Raw genomic sequence first — 18,509 nt, forward strand, 5'->3', positions numbered from 1 at the left:
CTCTTCTCCTCCCTGGTGACTCAGACCTGATGAGAACTTTCTATTAGCCTGCATCTCTTTTATACCCTGCATCTCTTTTATACCCACACATTAAACTCACCTTCCTCCTCCAGTCTATCTGCATCAAAGTAACCACACTGGCAATCCACACCACATCAAGAAGAAAAACCTCAGACCCACTCATTTCCGTTTCACAAACAGGAATTCATTTTTTTATTTCCCCTCCAGAATACACAGAACAGCGCCGCTCACTAAGTCGAGTCAATCCTCTGGTACAGGTCAGAAGAGAGACAGCGGTTATGTTTACAGGTTTAATACAGACACAGCACGGACACGATGCCGAGAAGAACACAAAGCTTTTTTTCTGCAGGAAAGATGGTGCATGGAATTAAGATAGATGAAAATGTTTTAAAAGGTTTTCACATCACCGTGAGGAAACATATATATCTCTGCTTTATTTCGTCATGTTGATTAACTATTGTTTCTACAGAGTAAGGGTGGATGTGTGTTGCTGAGCAGATTCCTCGTCCCGGTGTCCTCTCAACGGAACTGAAGAGGACTCACGCGCAGACCGATCACATCCTTACCGATCTCCGTCACCTAGAAAATAGAAAAGAGTACAGGTTAGACAATATGAACAAATTATATCTACCAATCAGGTGTCCTCATTTAAGATACATGTCTGCAATTGAACACAGTTTGAATTCAATCTTTATAAGTTTATGTTTTGGAGACACTGTCAGATGTGTAAATTAAATATGTTTATAATCAGACCATAGCAAAGTACTGGACTACATTACATGAAGAGATATGGTTGTATTGGATTTCATTTGACTGTCCAGATGTACCTAATAAAGTGAACAGTGAGTGTAGGCTTTCATCATATAGTTCAATTAATAAAGTTTCTCTCCATCTTGTCTGATTGTAGACAATGCTCACAAAGTAAACTATGCATTCTCCTAATTTGAAAAGAATTTTAGGTTGAATGTTGATAGATGTACCTGTGTGACCCTGCAGATCTGGCCTTTGTATGGGGGACAGTAGCAGGCTCCCGAAAGAGGACACTTCTCAACAGGACGTCCACGGTACAGGGGGACAAAAGATGCAGCGCACAGGTCAAACGGATTGTGGGGGTCGTAGTTCAACTGGTGGGCATCTGTCAGGGTCTTCTCGCACGCAGCCAAAATCTTGCGGGTCTGAACAGCAGGGAGAGATTAAACATTATGATGGAAGATTACAAAACAGTGTTGTGCTCCATGTAAAAATGAAAACTCTTTGCTTCTGTGGATGTCGCACAACCGACCTGCTGCGCCACATCTGGCTTCGGCCCCAGCTCCAGCAGGCGGCGTGCAAAGCTAGCAGCTGTTTTGAAGTTACGCAGTTTGAAGAAGAGGTTCAGAGCCGTGCGCAGCACCAGCACCATGTGGACGGGCTGCAGGTTACAGTGGGTGAAGTAAGCAGCCATCTGGAAGGAAAAAAAGAAACCTGGTATTGGCCCGAAACAAATGCCTCACACTCTTTGACAAACCAAAACCTGTCAAAATATGTTATTGTCTTTCTCCACCGGCTCTGACTCAGATTCTTACCTCACACAGCCTCTTCTGCTGCTCCAAAGTGTCTTTCGGCAGCTTCTTCCTCTCGGTCTCCATAGTCAGACCCACGATGTACTCTCTGCAAATTGTGATCAGCTGTTGAGCCTGAAACACACAGAAGACCAATGCACATTTATTACAGTCATTCTCGTGCTGTAAGTGCAGCCGACAGCCGCAGGCATCGGGAGGGTTTCAAAGTTGCTCTGGTACTCACCTCTGCAATCTCCTGCTTGTTATCGACCACCAGCAGAGGAACCGACAACAGGATGACTCTGAAGCGCTCAACAGCTTCCTCAAAGCGCCCGGAGGTGGTCAGCTGGTAGCACTGCTGCAGGCGGGAGATGAGGTCCGAGAGGCGCAGGCCCACAGCAGGCAGACCTTGCTTTGCACCACAGTCCTAAAAAATAAACCATTTGTATGTTTGCTTATTAGATTCACTAAAGGAGTATGTCCCCCCCCACAGTCAAACATCTAATCAGCTGTACCTTCCAGTTCCTCTGGGGCTGACTGCGCAGGCAGGGCAGAGAGGGAAGCCCCAGGTAACAGTTGCGGCCTCTGGACAGAGTTTGCATGAACAGAGACTTGTATGGGCCAAAGTTCACAACTCCAACCTGGTCATGGAGCAGCTGTGGTTGAGAAGAGTGAAGAGTTAGTGTCAGTATGAAGTTGAACAAAAAATGTATATCCATTCAGTGGCCTCGCCTCAGGCTCAAATGTATACTTCTATATTTAAAGAAGTAATACAAGATAAAAGGCAAAACATTTGAAATAATATATTGTGAACATACTCTCATGGCTGTTTCGAAAGAGGCAGCTAGGATGTGATCCACTGGCAGCTGGGAGTTGTTGCACCAAATCTGAGTCGGACTCATGCCCTTTGTAGGTGGGACAAAGAAACCATCTTCTGCTCCTCCACCTCCACCAGCTGGCAAGTCCTGATGTTTGGAAACGAGAGAACAACAACACAGGTATGAAGATTCAGGAGTTCAGCCGCATGTTTCATTTCTTGGCAGAATGTGAAGCCTGAAAACAGACAAAGCTGAGAGAACCAAGTGCTGAGGAGACCTGAGGTGAGATCTATCAGCGTTAGTATTGTTTCTAGTGTTAACCCTGTTTGAGTGATGAGGCTCCTCTCACCAGCTCTGGAGGAAGGTCCAGATCCTCCTCCACCTCCCAGCCGCCTCCCTCCTCTTTCACAACTCCATCCTCCCCTAATCCTTCCTGGGCGTCCATGAAGCCATCTGAGAGAGAGAGCAATGGAGGAAATTATTAACTGTACGATTACCCACTGACGGGTCCAGTTGAAATCATTTTTTGTTGAATTTACCTTCATCCAGCTGAAGTTCGGCATCCTCTCCCCAGCCCTCGCCTCCTGCAGCCTCCATGTCCTGATCGGCAGCCATCTGACCTGCCTTCCCTACAACAGAAAAATAAACACTGTTCTCACTCTGGACAAGTCAACTGCCACAAGTTTCCACAACTTCCATTCATGTAGTTCCTTTTTATTTTTGACTAAAGATGGAAAACCCTTCTCGCTGTTGTGTATTGGGTAGGTAGTTAACTGAAACCTGTCACAACTCATCAGTTCTCTTTATAAAAAGGATGATAGTTGCTGTTGATACAGGCATGCATATAGAAATGTGTGGTGAATGGATGCGGTGTATCTATATTTTCATCTGTCAAGGCTGAGGATGTCTCACCTTTGGCTGAAATGGCTCCCTCAAAGAAGCCCTTTGATACAGTGAGCAGAGGCCAGTTGGTGTCCAGAGGGTTGATGGGTGGAGGAGGCTGCAGCAGCTGTGCATTGGGATCAACCTCAGGCACCTACAACACAAAATCCACCATCATTACATAACCAAAATTATGTATTAATACAACATGAGAGAGATTCAGAGGCTGTGGTGAACAACTGAAACTGTGAAAAGTAAAAATGTTTGTGTTCAACTGAAAAAACCCTATTGCATGCATTACTTCAGACAGCATGTTATGTGCATGAAACTACAGAGAATGTTTGCCCAACGCACCGTCTCCTTTTCTGGGTCAAAGCTCTCCTTCAGTGATTCAGCTTCTTCATCCAGCCCATGGGTGGCTGCAGTCAGGTAAGCCAGAGACTCTGCACATAACAAAAATGCACAAAATCAGTGTTGGCTCTTTGTTCAATAGTTACAAATAATTTAAAAAATGCCATTTTGAAGCAGTACTGAAAAGTAAGCACATTTTTGATATTTCACAAATTTGAAACACAAGCATGAAAAAGGGAGCTTGTCATTGGTCTGATTGCCTTTCAGAAAACACCGGGTTGGACAGAGAGAAGAAGATAAATCAAGCTTCAATGCACAAGATTATTTGAGGATCAAAATGGAGTGAATCTAGTTAATGAACTCACTCTGTCCACAGTTCTTCAGGATGCGGACCCTCTCACTCACGTCTCCCAGGTACAGCGCCGCCTGGTAGTGACCACTCATGTCCTTTCTGATCTCAGCTACACATAAAGAGAACACGGATATCAGCGACACCGTCACATACACAGAGACTCAAACTCCTCTTCCACCGTCTCCATCACTCACCGATCTTCATCATCTTGCGCAGCTTAGCCAGGTTGCCGGTGATGAGGTACAGGAAGGTGAGCTTGTCAAAGTTCTTGGTCCTCTGGTAGCACATTTCCACGACCTGGTGGTGACCCTGCAGGAGCGCCGCCTCGCCCAGACGCTCCCAACAGTTGCGATCATCCAGGGCCTTGGCGGCCTCCAACGCCACCTGGAGGTATGGAGTAACAAAAATGGATGAAGAAGGCTAAGAGTAAAGGGAGAACACAAACTTAGAGAGTAACAATATTATTAAAGAACTAATTTTGGCTTGTGTATGCGCATGTGATTAAAAGAAAAAGGTTTGTCCTGAGTAAACAGTTTATCTCACAGAAACCCACCTCAATGTTTCCACACTCCAGAGCCAAACTAAATCGTGTCTTCTCATCTTTGACAAAGTGCAGCGCCACCTCAGGGTAGCCCTTCTTCTGCAGGTAGGCAATGATGGACTGACCCACCAGCTTGGCGTTACGCACCATGTGGAGCACCTGGACAAACCATATTAGAATTGAATCAGAACCAGTACACATTTGAACACACGTACTTTCACACCAACAACCATCAGCACAGACCCACCTCATCATATTTGCGGTTGACCAGGGCCAGTTTGAAGCGGTACTCTGTGGGGTCAATGGTGAGGACGCGTGGTCGACACTCCCTGTCCAGGCAGTAAACGCTGTTACCCCTCACACGGGTCACGTAGATGGGCAGGTCCAGAGTCCTGATGATGCCATGATCACTGCAGGAACAGGACAATACAAAAATATTACAACATATGAAACATCTGCTGCTATTAATCAAGATTACAAAGTAAACATTCGCATTCTGGCTTATTCATCTACATCTCCTGTCATTCTGGTGCTAACTCGACAAGATCATTTTCTTCTACATTTCTAATTTACCGATGAAAGTAAAACAGTCGAGGGTTGTGATTTGTCATCATGACAGTTAAATGGTTGAAAATAGACTTATGTCAAGTGCATAGCGTGACAGCACATACCCAGAGGTGAGGGCATATTTGATGTGGTTGGAGGTGGTGTAGATGAAGACTCCGCTCTCATCCCAGGCTCCACTCTTCACTCGGATGTTCTCGTGAATGTTGCAAAGACTTTCCCACTTACGGTTGCAGATCATGATGGCTGCAGGATGAAAATATTTTTTATTAAATTTATAAATCTTCAGAGTCTCGGATAAAGATGTTGTGACTCTCTGATAAGTTTCCCTGTCTGTACGTGCTGATGTGCATCTCATCCACTCACCGTGTTTGGCGAGTAGAGCCACGTGGCTGGTGTCGGCGCTCCACACCACGTACTTGACCTTGGCAATCTTGACGGTGGCCAGAGAGCGTTTCTGCTGCACGTCGAACAGAGTGACGCCATCGGCATCGCGCAGCAGCAGCGAGCCTGTCCCTGCGTAGAAGATTTCCTCGCAACTTTGAACCTGGACTTTCTTCACAATTTCATTCTTCAGGTTCTTAATCAGAAGCTGCAAAGGAGAGAGAATAAATATTAGAGAACAGGGAAAAATGGTGCGAAATTAAGTTTTGCAGCCTGAATAAACTCAGGTTTAATAAAAAAAATGCTACAGCTGTAAACCTGTGACTGAACTTACCGAGTGCATTCGGTCCAGGACTGCAAATCGGTTCCTGGCCACCCAGACGGCTGTCAGACCAGAAGACCTCTTCCCCTCCGGTGCTAAGAAGAGACAGAATTTATGTGACTTTACTCTGAATTTCCTCATCTTGAATGACAAATAAATGACTGTTACAAGTTAACATTTGGAGAAAAACAGGTATAAAATGTCTTATTAAATATGTTTCATTACCATCAGGGTTCTGAGCATCACTTTCTTTGGGAATGGAGTACAGGTCATATGTGCTGTTCTCCAGGTTGGTCGCCCTCTGCAGGAGGTACAAGATATTACATTAAACACATGGACAACTATACATATAAGAACCTATATGTAAAGTGAATGATTAGTGTGTTTTGATTGACAGGTATTTACATTGCAGAGCAGGACAGCATTCTCAGCTGGGTTGTAAGACATGCTGAACACTGGGAACTTAGACCCACTAGGACAAAATACAGAAAACCCAACATGTTAGAAAACACTTGAACAAACCCTCTCAGAAGGAGAGTGATGGTTTCACTGGATGTGAGAAACACTAGACAGCAGCTACCTGCGCAGCTGCATGACAGCAGTGTCTTTGCTGCTGTTGAAGTCGAGCTGGCGGAGGAAACGATCCTTGACGTAGTACAGCATGTTCCCGTGCACGGCGTAGGCTGGACGCTCGCGCTCCAGCTTGAACACAATCATTCCACTGTCATGACCTGAAGGACACAAATACAGACCCTGTTTGAGTGACTGATCCACTTCTGCTAACCTGTTGCTGTTAATGAACAGTGTCTTTACAAAACTAACAGTGCAATACTTATATTTCTTTAGAATGCCAAGTTTATGATTTGTAGACCAGTGTCACCACTCACCAGCAGCAAACAGGTTGAGGTTTGGGTGAGCACCAAGCACCCAGAAGCGATCATGGTCCCGACGGAAGGTCTGCACTCCGGTTCTCTTGGACATGTCCCACACCCTGATGCTCTTGTCCTCAGAGTTGGACAGGATGAGCTCCTGACGCGGGTGGAAGACGGCACAGGACACATTGTTGTAGTGGCCGCGGCATGTATCCAGCTCCCATGCCTTGGATTCTTTACCGGGAGATACAGAGACATCAGAAAATAAAAGGATGTTAAGTAAGACATCTCTATACATTTGCCGGTGTAATGGATACAAGGCAGACGTTTGTTAGAGGATGTCAACTAGTGTCTTAAAGTCTTGTGTAACAACACTCACCGTTCATTCTCCAGATCTTGACCTGCCTGTCGTCAGCTCCAGACACAATGAGAGGCATGGTGGGGTGGAAGGCTGCCCAGTTGACTCCCCTGTCGTGGCCCTGAACACAAACACACAATCTCAATTTACAAATATCCATCACCAGTGCTGGCAATCAATCTGAACACTTAACTGTCCTCTCTGGGAGAATATTATACCTGAATACAAAAAAAATATTACTGTCATTGATTGAAAAATATTAATGTTTATTAAATGTATGGAAAATGTACAGTATAGATCCATAAATTGCATAAACCTCCATCCCTTTTCCACTTCCTGTGGAAAGATGGAAGTGAGTCTGTGCTTGGTTGTGTCACACGTCCCAATTGCTTTCAACTATTAAATCCCAGACCTGGCATGAATTTTAATTTCCTTATGCTGGTCATTCCTTGACCTTTTAGAGTAAAAGCTCAGGACTCACAAACCCACAGAAAACCGTGTGTGTAATTAAGAAAACTGCCCATTTCAAATAAATGAATCCCAGTTCATGATATTTTCCACGAACTGGACTGAAACTTGGAAGCCAGTGACCAATTGGAAAATGTCTTTACACTACTCACTTGTTTCTCTTTGCCTTTTCAGTGAAAAGGATTCATTTAATGTTATTTTAATGCAGCTTCAGGCAGAAGATTTTTACAATAAAAGTATTCCACAAGATCATAAATTACATCATCCGTGAGCATTTATTGTCACAAATGAATTCATTTTAAGAGGATTTCCACTGAGCACAAATTTCCGTTGCTCACCTGTCAAAGTTAAAGATTCACTCAAATGACAACATCTCTGGCTAAAGTCACTAAAACACATGTGAAAGTTTCTGCTCACCTCAAGGACATGCTTCACAACGGCATCGGAGGCACCGAACAAGTCGACACCAGAGAGGCCACGCACGTCCGTCTCCACAGCACCAGGAGACAGGTTCTTCTTCCGCAGACCTGGAACCAACATTCAGAGCACCACGTGCAAGGGGGGAGGAGGGAGGGGCATATTCATTTTACACAGGGAAAAACACAAAGAGACAATACAAGTCAACAAAGCAATCAAATATGGAAAATTATCATGGAAGCAGTGAAAATACAGGAGGGTGATTTTAAAAAGGAAGAAAAACTGTTGGACTGCTGAACACACACAAGGCGGAAAAACACCAACACAACTTCTGATTTCTCAGTCCCCGCCAACTTGGGCCTGGGAACAATCATAGCCGGAGCAGTACCGCTGATTGGGTTAAAGAATCACTGGCACACAGAAGAAAAACTACACAATTACTCGTGATTTGATTAGATAGAAGATCAAGATTCACTGATTACCTCCCAGGTACAAATTGGATCGGGGTGAAAAAGGATTGAGAAAACACAGCTTGCGTTCATGATTCCTGCCGTTAAATCAAAGTGGTGAACAGACAGCTCAACAGCAGGGAGAAAGGACACGGGGGGGGGGGGGGGGGGTGACACTAGGAACCCATGTGCAGGTGTGGATGTTTCCAGGGAGAGCATGGGATAAGGAGGACGCAAGGAGTGCACGTGGACTTGGCTGATGAGGGTGGGGTTGGGTGGGTGGTGGCTGCCGTTGTAAAGGCGTGCTCTGATGGGGCGATGGATGTGAGAAATATGAGTTTGGAGTTTAGAGGCTCGTGCATGTTTCTGTCAGGATATTTGAGTCACATGCAGAGTTAGACTACAGCTAACAATTAGGAAAGAAGTTCATAACAATACGGTGAATAACGCTTCCAGAAATATAAACATTGTTTTATATTTCATGTTATGTTTTCCGTAGCAGAGCCAGCTGTGCATTGAGTGCCAGGATAAGTGGAGCAATTTAACATCAGTACCAAGTTTAAGTCTTTAAAAGATGCACTTGCAAACCAGTTAGTAACGATGGTGGTTATTTTTCTTTGATGCAATGTAAAACGAGTAGTAAAAACAAAAGCAGTTAGAGTTTCCGATAATGCAAGGATGAGATTAAAGGGACTGTTCATTCAAAGCTAAATGGAGGCTGCTCCCAGAACACGGGTGGTTGAGCATGAAAACTGTCCATCCTGCTATGTTGCCATGTGATGTAGTTCATAGAAATGGCATGGAGGGATGCAATCATGCTCAATGATAGAAAATGTAAAAGGACAGAAATGCCAGGAGGTCAGGAGACAGTTACAGATCCACATTTTGATGCCAGCAAGTTAATGGTTTGGTGAGTGAGTAGACTAGCAGACGAAAGGGCAAGAAACAAGAAGCAAGAAACATCAAGAAAAAAAACATCAGAGCATGCAGAGGCACAGAAACACTTCTCCCATTTCTATCAGTGACTTTTTTTTTTAAATACATCTTCCACCTCTCAGAATGTTTTTTTACAGTGGCTAGTCATTCATTCATATACTATAATATATCTGATGTTGAAACTATGTCTCCGTTTGTCCTGAAAGGAGAAGTGTTTCTGCAAATAGCCCACAGAGACTCGTCCTCTACAAGTACGAGAGGCAGAAGAGCTGGTCCAGGACTTGATATTCGTTCTGTTCCAGCTTCTTCTGTGTCCTCCCTACCACTCGCCACCCCCACCCCTCTTCCAAAACCCAGCCCGCCATCCTCTTGTCCACTGTCCCACAGCTCTCACCGGAGATATCCCACACTCGCACGGTCTGGTCCAGACTGGCTGACACCACCAGGTCCTCGGATGGATGGAACTGGGCGCACATCACATAGTGATTATGGCCGGTCAGCACACTGAGGATAGAAAAGAAAAGACAAGGTTTTAGAACAGAGTAAACTTATTGTTTGCTTCAGTAAAATGCTTCCACTTAAAATATGTAAACCGATTAGTGTGTTTCTTTGATTCTTCACATGAGACATATCAATGCAAACATGATTTATTATTCTATGACCTCTTCAATGACAAGTTATAGTGATTCTTACCAGACACAGGTCCTGGACTGCCAGTTCCAGATGCGGATAGTCTGGTCATCCGAGGCACTGAGAATCCAGGGGTAATCCTACAGAAAGGGAAATAGTTGAATTAATTCAATCATAGAAGATTGATTTATTTACATGAGCAACAATATATTGAGTCTTTGTCAACCTGGCCCCTTGAAATAGGTAAGAAACATGTATTTAAAGTGAAAGAATAACTTACATGGTGGAAAAAGGTGGTTCTGATGTAGTCCAGGTGTCCAAGGAGGGTGAAGAGGCAGCGCCTCAGCTTGTAGTTCCAAACCTGGTCAAAGCAGGAATATGTAGTCAGTACATAACAATTCTAAAGAAAATTCATGTGATAGATGTGTGAATCCAAGATGTAGCTGCCCTTAGTTATGAGGTCAGATCCAACCAGTCCCCTATTGGTAAGTTACACCAGCTGACGGTTTGTAGATGTTTACTTTCCTGCATCACTGTTTGTGTCATAGCTGCAAGTCATCACCAACTTTGATCAATTCTGTATCCTCTGTTCGTCTAGTCGTTATTTATGTTTATCGTTTTGTTTGGCTGTAACTTGAAAATAGAATTTAACAACTTAGCTTTTAAAGCTGTAAGTGAGCTTGTTTCGGACCATACACATTCTTTACACTGAATAATAAACAACATTTTGGTGCAGATGGACTTTGCAGAAAAACACATGCATGTTAACATTTATTCCTGGTGACAGCAGCCTCACCTTGATCTTGTAATCGTCTCCTCCAGACACGAACAGAGGCTGCTGTTTGTGGAAATCAATTCCTCTGACGGGCCCTGTGGGAGAAGACACGTCAGTGAAATCACTCATCTCATCAAAACGCAGGAGGTATTTAATTAATTATGAATTCCTCAATGATCTTCTTTTTACCATCGTGCTCATCAAACTTGTCGATCAAGGTGCACATCCGATAGTCCCACAGCTGGATGACTCCGTTGTGCAAACTTGCCAGAACCCATGGCCTTTTGGGATGGAAACTCAGACCTGCGATGTAAAACATGTGATCTTTAATATCACTTATACACAGAACAGCAGAGAGAGAACATTACTGAACCCAATGGCAAGCAAGGGAACCATGTTAACTGGTGTCAAGTTAGGCTAAATACAACAGTTAGCTAGGCTATACAGCTAAATACATGTCCGGGTGCTGTCAACATGTCAACACATCAACACAAGACGTGTTATTGATTCACTATCTAGAGAAAATAGTCTTTTAAAAGAGCAACACGTCTCCATTTACAGGTTAAAGTTAATAAACAACTGAGCCCGGATAAACGACAGTAAGCTACCGTTAGCTGCTATGCTAACTACAGCTGGTGACGTGCTCACCTTTAACACGGGCCGACTTCGTCTCGAACTTGGTCAACATGGTCCCGAGGCGGCTGCGGGTTTAACTCTCCGTTAGAAAAATATGAATCCACACGAATGTGGGTGAGGTTTGTCCAGGACGAGGTGAAGTCAAGCGGCCCCGTCGCCTTCAACCGTAGAGCCGATCCTGCTCCTTCTTCCCCTGCTTCCTGACACGTAGCCCGTTCTGTCTTCCGGTTTGGGGAACAATAAAGTTGTGAAGTTGAGAGACGAGTGACGCAGAAAGCTCCACGCCGGCTGAGCATAGAAACACAACACATAGACAGGAGCCCTACAGGGGAACACAGCTGATAATACATCTATAAGCAACTATTTCTATATTTACATTCTATTCCTATATCTATTGTTTATAATTAATTTGCATTTTTCTTTAGGTATGTCTATATTTTAGATATATGTTTGATTTTTTATTTTATATTATTCGATATTTTGCGCCTGTAATATTCTGAGCACTGCTACAAGAGATCTGTGACCCAAGCATTTCATTGCCAGCGACTGCTTAATGTTATTGTTGTGCATTTGACAATTAACTCTTTAATCTTTAATCTTGACAAGACTATTGTAAGTCATGTATCTACAGGTTTCTAAAGCTGTCCCACCACCTTGATTATTTACAGGTGGTTCTGGGGCTTCCAGTCAATATTCAGGAATATTTATTGTCATTCCAAAACATGACATGGTTCATGAGAGGGAATGATATGAAGACTAAGCTGGGACTGGGACTGTGATCATAGGTGAACACGCTGCTGCTTATTGGACAATGCACGGTGGAGTTAAATAATATTTCCTGTTTCTTTCGCTGCTCAGGTCCTAATAATAACATTCTAAACTAAAAAACAAGGCCAAAGACAAGAGATGTGTGTGTGTGTGTTGACTCACGTCCACTGACAATAATTCACAACAGAATTGAATTTGATATATATATCATTTTATTTTATATATTTACAAAACAAAGTCAAATAACAGGCTGAATTTGTGAACCGTTGCTTTGGGGATTGTTTGTGTCAGCCCTGAGAGTTGAATAGGTCACACCCCCCCCCCCCCCCCACACACACACACACCTCTTCATAATGAAAACCACAGACCTCCACAGCAACCTCCCCCCTGTTTAATGTACATCTGATCACTGCTCAGTGCACGGCTGACTGAATCCTTTCACAGTAGTTCCCCCTTTTATTATTCAGTTATTGACAAGCTGATGGTCGTGTGCGTTCTCGACCTCTCTGTAGTGACAGCGGTAAACTTTTGTCCTCTGGTGAAAAGTGGCCTCTGGAATGAACAAACCCACCAGCCACAGCTGCAATGTGCCAACCGACTGTCGATGCCCTTAACAGTGCATCTGCAGAAATTATAGAGATGATCATTTGATTTTTATAACCAAGCCGGTCAGTTTTTCAGCAAACATCATTCTTTAATTGTATGTGGAGGGAGCAGAGGACATGCACAGTGGTGGTAAACACTCCTGAACACCACTCAGGTGTTTCTCTTTCATACCAGGGACCCCATACCAAAGAAAACCCCACTCTGCACATTAAAAACACTGGGAAACACAAGGGAAGCACTTTGCACGGTAACCCTACACTATAATCATCACTGTAACCACAGCAAAGGCATCCGGGAATCAACATCTCAATCATTTCAAACCATTACCTGGAAATGGGGACAAATATTCAGAGGGTTGTTAAATTAGTCGGCTGAAAGTGCTGCAAACTTCTCATGGGGGGGGGGGTTCGATCCTCTCTAGTCATTTTAGTTCTTTAAATAATGAACAAATATACAGTTATTTTTCCGCACTTCTTCACATGTTAATAAATCGTTAACTCGTTAATTCAAATCCTGAAGAGAGATTAAAGTCTGTTACCAAGCTAAATTAAATATCAATGTATTCGACTAACTTGGTGTAAACCTATGACAGTAGTTCACACTACTTTAAAACTATCATCTGAAGTGCACGGCTGAATGGATTCATTTTTTCTATGCAACCAAATTAATAACTTAAAGTCTTTCTGCAAAGGCACAGCTTAAACCCGCGTTGTGGTTTGATCGATTTTACCATGAGTTTAAACTGTTTGTAAAAACTATATAGAAAGACAGGCAGTGGTATTTAGTTTTTAAAGGAACGCAGTTAAAATGCACTATGAAGGAAAAGTAGCAACCGATCAAGAACTAATGCGGAGATGTTAAAATGTTCTCAGTTGTGTGGTCCTTGAGAAGAAAGTGTGTTTGTGAGCAGCGTTGGTTCTCGTGTCTCCTCCCGATGATGCTGCGATCCACACACCTTCTACTTGAGGGAGCAGAGTCGACAGTCGGGTCACACTCCTGCCTGACCTTTGTGTTACACTCGGTCATCCCTTCTTCGTTGCTGACACACACAAACACAGACTGACCCTTTGGCACCAGTGCTTCTGATGGACAGCACCACGACATCTTCACATGATGGAGCACTGCTCTGCCGCCCCGGCCCCGGCTACTCCGGGGAGGACGAGTGACTCCATGTCAAAGTTAAATCCAGGAGGCTGGAGGGGAAAAGGAAGAGGAAGAACACATTCATGTCTTAATATACATTGTCATCATACAATACAATGAAGTCATATAAACAAAACACATGCACTGTTAGTGTTGACCTAGAGAATAGGAAACTCACCGCATCACCTGCCAGTTCCTTGGGTGGTTGACCCAGGTCTTGCAGCTGTAAAAAAAATGTATATAATGTATGATGCATTTTAAAGTCTATTCACAATCAGTTAAACAGATTGTTAGCCATGCCGCAGATTCACAATGTAAATATTCAAGAAGCACAAGGCTAAAGACACTGTAATAAACCTAATGACAGATAAAATTTTCCTTCTCTACCTTTTGCATCATGTCCATGATGCTCTCAAACGATCCATCTTTATCCTCCACCCCCTCTTCCTCCTGCTCAAACCGCTTGCAGATCTCTCCCATAATTTTGGCCTGCTGCTCATAGCGCTGGTAGTCCTCTGGACTCAGGCTCGGCTTGTTGGCTTCCAGCCACTCTGGGTACTGCGAGGTTGAGAGAAAGTTTAAACAACACTGACAGGGACAAAAAGGAAATGCTAACTGCTATTGACACGAAGGATTACCTTGCTAGTGATCTCTTTGAGGGATGGATAAAGTACATCCTTAGAGAGGAGATTTTGCATGATGGACTGCATGATGGGCAGAATGTTTCCATCTTCACTGCCTCCTTCGTTACTCTCTTCCAATCCAAGGCCTTCCAGAGCTTTTACAAGATCGTCTCCGGCCAGTCCTGTTGACTATAGGTAAACAAATACAACATGGTTGGAAACTGTATTAAATTATGACACTGAACAGTTTCAAAACAATTCTAACCCACTTTGACCCACCTGCAGGTTGTCTGCATTTTTGGCCAGGCCACGGAGGGTGTCTTTAAGACAAGAGGTGAATTCTTGTTGGGAGGCCGTGTCAACGCCTAAACAAAATACACAGGAAACATTTAGACGATGTACTGTAAATAGGAGACATATGAAAAACCTAAAAAACAATTCAAACTGAAGACCTTACCAACTTTGCCTGCAGCCTCGGACAGTTTGTGGAAGTGCTGCAGTAGCTCTGGCTCCTCCTGGGCCAGCTCACTCATGGCCTTCTCCCACTCATCCTTGGCTTGAGACGCCATCTCTCCCTCAAAGAGAGTCTCAAAGAGCTTGCAGTCCTCGAGGAGGGGGGGCTGCACAGGGAAACAGTCCACATTAATTCACAAGCAGTTACTCAATGACAAGTGCAATCCAATCAAGGGAATAGATATAGTCAGAGAAAAGCAAGTATTTGATGTTTTAGTTTTACACCGACCTTCTCTGCACCACTTTTAGCTGAGGCGGACGCAGCTGCAGGTTCAGGGGCCGGGGGGGCCGGTGTCTTGTCAAAGTCATCCAAAGCACCTGAAAGACAAAGAGACAACATTAGATCTATGACCATCACTAGAAATACAACCAAGTTATTTAGTCAATTTGTGTATGTAATAATAATGTATAATTAATGTAATAATACATGTGTATTTAGAATCATTGCACATGTGTGTGTATCAGTTATTGCACATGTGTATGTATAGTTATTGCACACGTGTGTGAATCAGTTATTGCACATGTGTGTATAGTTATTGCACATGGGTATGTACAGTTATTGCACATGTGTATTCACAGTTATTGCACATGTGAGTGTATAGTTATTGCACATGTGTATGTATAGTTATTGCACATGTGTGTCTATCAGTTATTGCTCATGTGTGTATCAGTTATTGCACATGTGTATGTATAGTTATTGCACATATGTGTGTATCAATTATAGCACACGTGTATGTGTAGTTATTGCATATGTGTGTAGAGTTGTTATTGCAAATGTGTGTATAGTGTTTTTCACATTTTTCAAAACAAAGTGCAAACAGGCAGTTAGACCGATGTGAGGGGGTCGTTGGTCACGAGTTGACTGCATATTGACACACACACACACACACACACACACACACACACACACACACACACACACAAACACACACACACACACACACACAAACAAAGCTCGTCAGCAAAAACAAGAGCCCAGAAACACTCGTTGTGTTTTATTGTTCCTGACAAACTGTGTCTGTCATCCTCTTCATTAAACTCAAGGGCAACGTCACCGTGTTGTAACCGGTGTCTCTGGATCTGGATCGACTCTAAGTTCACTAACATCATCTACACAAAGCAGTTAACACAACAACACCTGCAACGTGCACTAGTCTGTGATTATTGGCGATATGTTGATGAATAACTGGGACAGAAGCCAGAGGTCCCAGCGAGCACACGAGCTAACCTCCCAGGGAAAGAGGGAGACACGGGGGAACCAGAGCCACAGAGACCGTCACTAACCCGGGACAATCCGGACTAATGCCGGCTACACGTAGAGAGTGAATGTCGTGTCTTACTGTCCAGCAGCTCGTCCAGTTCGGTGTCGTGTCCAGCGGGGGACTCTCCTGCTCCGGACGCCATGATGTTCTCCAAACACCCACTGTTTCCGTAAAGTGAAGAAAAATGTCGCAGACACCTGTCCTGGAGGAAAGTGGACTAACCAACCGGCGAGCTCCTATTGGCTGTTGGTCCCAGATCCCCCTCCATTTACCAAGTATTGGCCAATCACAACCGTGTGTGTGAAATAAGGCGGGTTTAACGCTATGACAGACAGAGAAAGCGGCCAATGGAAGCGACGCCGACTACTTTTTCGTCAGACTTTCTAATTATTTGAGTAAAGAACCAAAATGGCGCCGGTGAGATTTTTCCATAGGGAACATGAACAGTGTGTTTCCTGAATAATAAACAGTTTGCGGGGAAAAACAAATGAAAAATAACTTGTTTATCAAAAGCAAATAAACAATAGGCAGATGTTCTGTTCCTCCGGATGTAGATCTTCTCTGTGACCTTTGAACACTTTGGAAACCAACTATTATCATATGAAAACACAACAGTTCAATTAAATCTGCACAAAACTATAATAATAATTATAAAAACAATAATAAGAGGAACAAGAATTTAATTCAATTCAAACCAAACAACAATACAAACACAATGTGAAAACATAGGCCTCACAGAACAACCCCATTAAAAAGTGAAAATAATAATAATAAAAAAACAAATTCTTCTGGCAATGTTGTCCATAAAGTTTCAGAGGAGATGAAATGTTCATAAAGCTTTTTTGTTGTTGATAAATTCTCTGCATACAGTCAGAGATCTCCTGAATTTCAATATATAAAAGAAATGACCATGAAGAAACTCACTGGTCACATCAATTTTATCAATGTCACAAAATATGACCACATCTTCCATGATGAGGACCAGGACTTTATGTGTGTCCAGAACTAACTAAAGCAGATTTGAGTCCAAATGTCACTTTGATGAGTAACTGTAGAATCTGTGAGAAAATGACTATTGCAGGAAAAACATAGGGTATAAAACAGTGAATACATGTATTACATCAGTGTAACATTTTATAGGGAACACAAATCTATTAAATTAAAAACGCAAAACCTTCACTTTTAAACTGGCTCCATCTAGTGGCGGTGGTAAAAATCACAAAAGGGCACTATATTTGATTCTGCTGCCGATGTTTGCCTATTTCTGATCTTATTTCAAATATCTTACTACTGATGTTATTTCTAATATCTTATTTCTGATATCTTATTTCTGATAGCTTGATACAACTTTAACAATTGACTTCAGCTGTTGCTGATATTTTTCTTTCAAATCTTCTTTCTTTAATGTTTAACCTTCATTTCTCTCTTTGGTCCTCTCTCCTATATTATATTTGCATATGCATAATAGGATAAAGTGTGTGACAATAAAATAAATCTGAAATTATAAAATTGAAATACTCAATATGATGACATGGTTAGAATAAATAAGAGCAAGGACATGTCCATATCAGTCGTCTATGTTTAGTCTGGTTTTGCTGTTTTCACATTCTTTTATCATCGTCATTCCTTCACAAAAATCCATCTGGTTTATCAACTGCATTTGTAAAGAATAAAAACCAGTGCGATGATGAAATATCATTGCTATAAATTGAAGTTTTTATATATTTGTTTTCTTCACAAACACACCGAGCCACTCTAACAGTGAATCCCTCCTATAGATAAGTATAATGAAATGAATCAGTTAGAACAAATTATAATATTCTTTTAAAAATGTGCAGGTTTCTATCTCGGGAACTTTTTTTTTTTGTTCGAGAAACGCGTCAACTTTCATCTCCCAGTAAATACATGGGGTTGTCCGGGTAACTGCTTCCGTTGCTAGGTGACTCACACAAATATGTTCGGCGCGAGGGGACGCACTCGACAAATATTTATCTTATATCCGGTCTGTATCGATAGTAACGGGGCGAGATTGAAATAATAGAAAATAATAATAACTACGACATTTTCTTAAAGTAGAAACTGTAACACATGATGGAAGGATGGAGGAATTTTCTTATCTTTTCTTTAACGGGCGGATGATGCTCTCTCTCTCTCTCTCTCTCTCTCTCTCTCTCTCTCTCTCTCTCTTTCTTTACTCAGGGACATTTATACGTTTATTGGTTTACTCAGTCACATTTGTCTCACGAATTTACAAAAACTCTTATTGATCTATGTTCT

General features: G+C 42.8%; 2 protein-coding genes across 2 annotated transcripts; both read right to left on the reverse strand.

The window, feature by feature from the left end:
* Positions 1-183: 183 nt before the first annotated feature.
* copa (COPI coat complex subunit alpha) lies at positions 184-11,544 on the reverse strand. Its single transcript, XM_053437566.1, has 30 exons — positions 11,330-11,544; positions 10,871-10,984; positions 10,703-10,776; positions 10,187-10,267; positions 9,970-10,046; positions 9,671-9,780; positions 7,892-8,001; positions 7,028-7,127; positions 6,664-6,882; positions 6,357-6,507; positions 6,182-6,248; positions 6,002-6,077; positions 5,789-5,871; positions 5,437-5,662; positions 5,178-5,316; positions 4,754-4,916; positions 4,519-4,665; positions 4,160-4,349; positions 3,979-4,074; positions 3,617-3,705; positions 3,293-3,416; positions 2,920-3,009; positions 2,730-2,833; positions 2,381-2,527; positions 2,078-2,218; positions 1,807-1,989; positions 1,587-1,697; positions 1,304-1,465; positions 1,002-1,196; positions 184-600 (listed from the first exon to the last, which is right to left on the reverse strand). The coding sequence occupies exons 1-30, from the start codon at positions 11,367-11,369 to the stop codon at positions 541-543; spliced, it is 3,669 nt and encodes a 1,222-aa protein (XP_053293541.1). The 5' UTR covers positions 11,370-11,544; the 3' UTR covers positions 184-540.
* A 730-nt stretch (positions 11,545-12,274) lies between these two features.
* On the reverse strand, positions 12,275-16,432 carry pex19 (peroxisomal biogenesis factor 19). The gene is made up of 8 exons (XM_053437663.1): positions 16,311-16,432; positions 15,200-15,288; positions 14,915-15,077; positions 14,737-14,822; positions 14,473-14,646; positions 14,222-14,392; positions 14,013-14,057; positions 12,275-13,884 (listed from the first exon to the last, which is right to left on the reverse strand). Exons 1-8 carry the CDS (start codon positions 16,372-16,374, stop codon positions 13,798-13,800), a joined length of 879 nt encoding a protein of 292 aa, XP_053293638.1. The 5' UTR covers positions 16,375-16,432; the 3' UTR covers positions 12,275-13,797.
* Positions 16,433-18,509: the final 2,077 nt, after the last annotated feature.

This window comes from Pleuronectes platessa, chromosome 13 (genome assembly GCF_947347685.1).
Source record: "Pleuronectes platessa chromosome 13, fPlePla1.1, whole genome shotgun sequence".
Taxonomy (NCBI): domain Eukaryota; kingdom Metazoa; phylum Chordata; class Actinopteri; order Pleuronectiformes; family Pleuronectidae; genus Pleuronectes; species Pleuronectes platessa.

Excerpts from the sequence above, each read along its gene's own strand:
- pex19 (XM_053437663.1), bottom strand. The coding sequence starts at position 16,374 with ATGGCGTCCGGAGCAGGAGAGTCCCCCGCTGGACACGACACCGAACTG. Across the intron at positions 14,647-14,736 it reads AAAATGCAGACAACCTGCAG|TCAACAGGACTGGCCGGAGA; the intron begins GTGGGTCAAAGT and ends GTTTACCTATAG. Across the intron at positions 13,885-14,012 it reads AGGAACTGGCAGGTGATGCG|CCTCCTGGATTTAACTTTGA; the intron begins GTGAGTTTCCTA and ends TTTCCCCTCCAG.
- copa (XM_053437566.1), bottom strand. The coding sequence starts at position 11,369 with ATGTTGACCAAGTTCGAGACGAAGTCGGCCCGTGTTAAAG. Across the intron at positions 8,002-9,670 it reads GCGAGTGTGGGATATCTCCG|GTCTGCGGAAGAAGAACCTG; the intron begins GTGAGAGCTGTG and ends TGTTGGTTCCAG. Across the intron at positions 6,508-6,663 it reads CCTCAACCTGTTTGCTGCTG|GTCATGACAGTGGAATGATT; the intron begins GTGAGTGGTGAC and ends TGTGTCCTTCAG.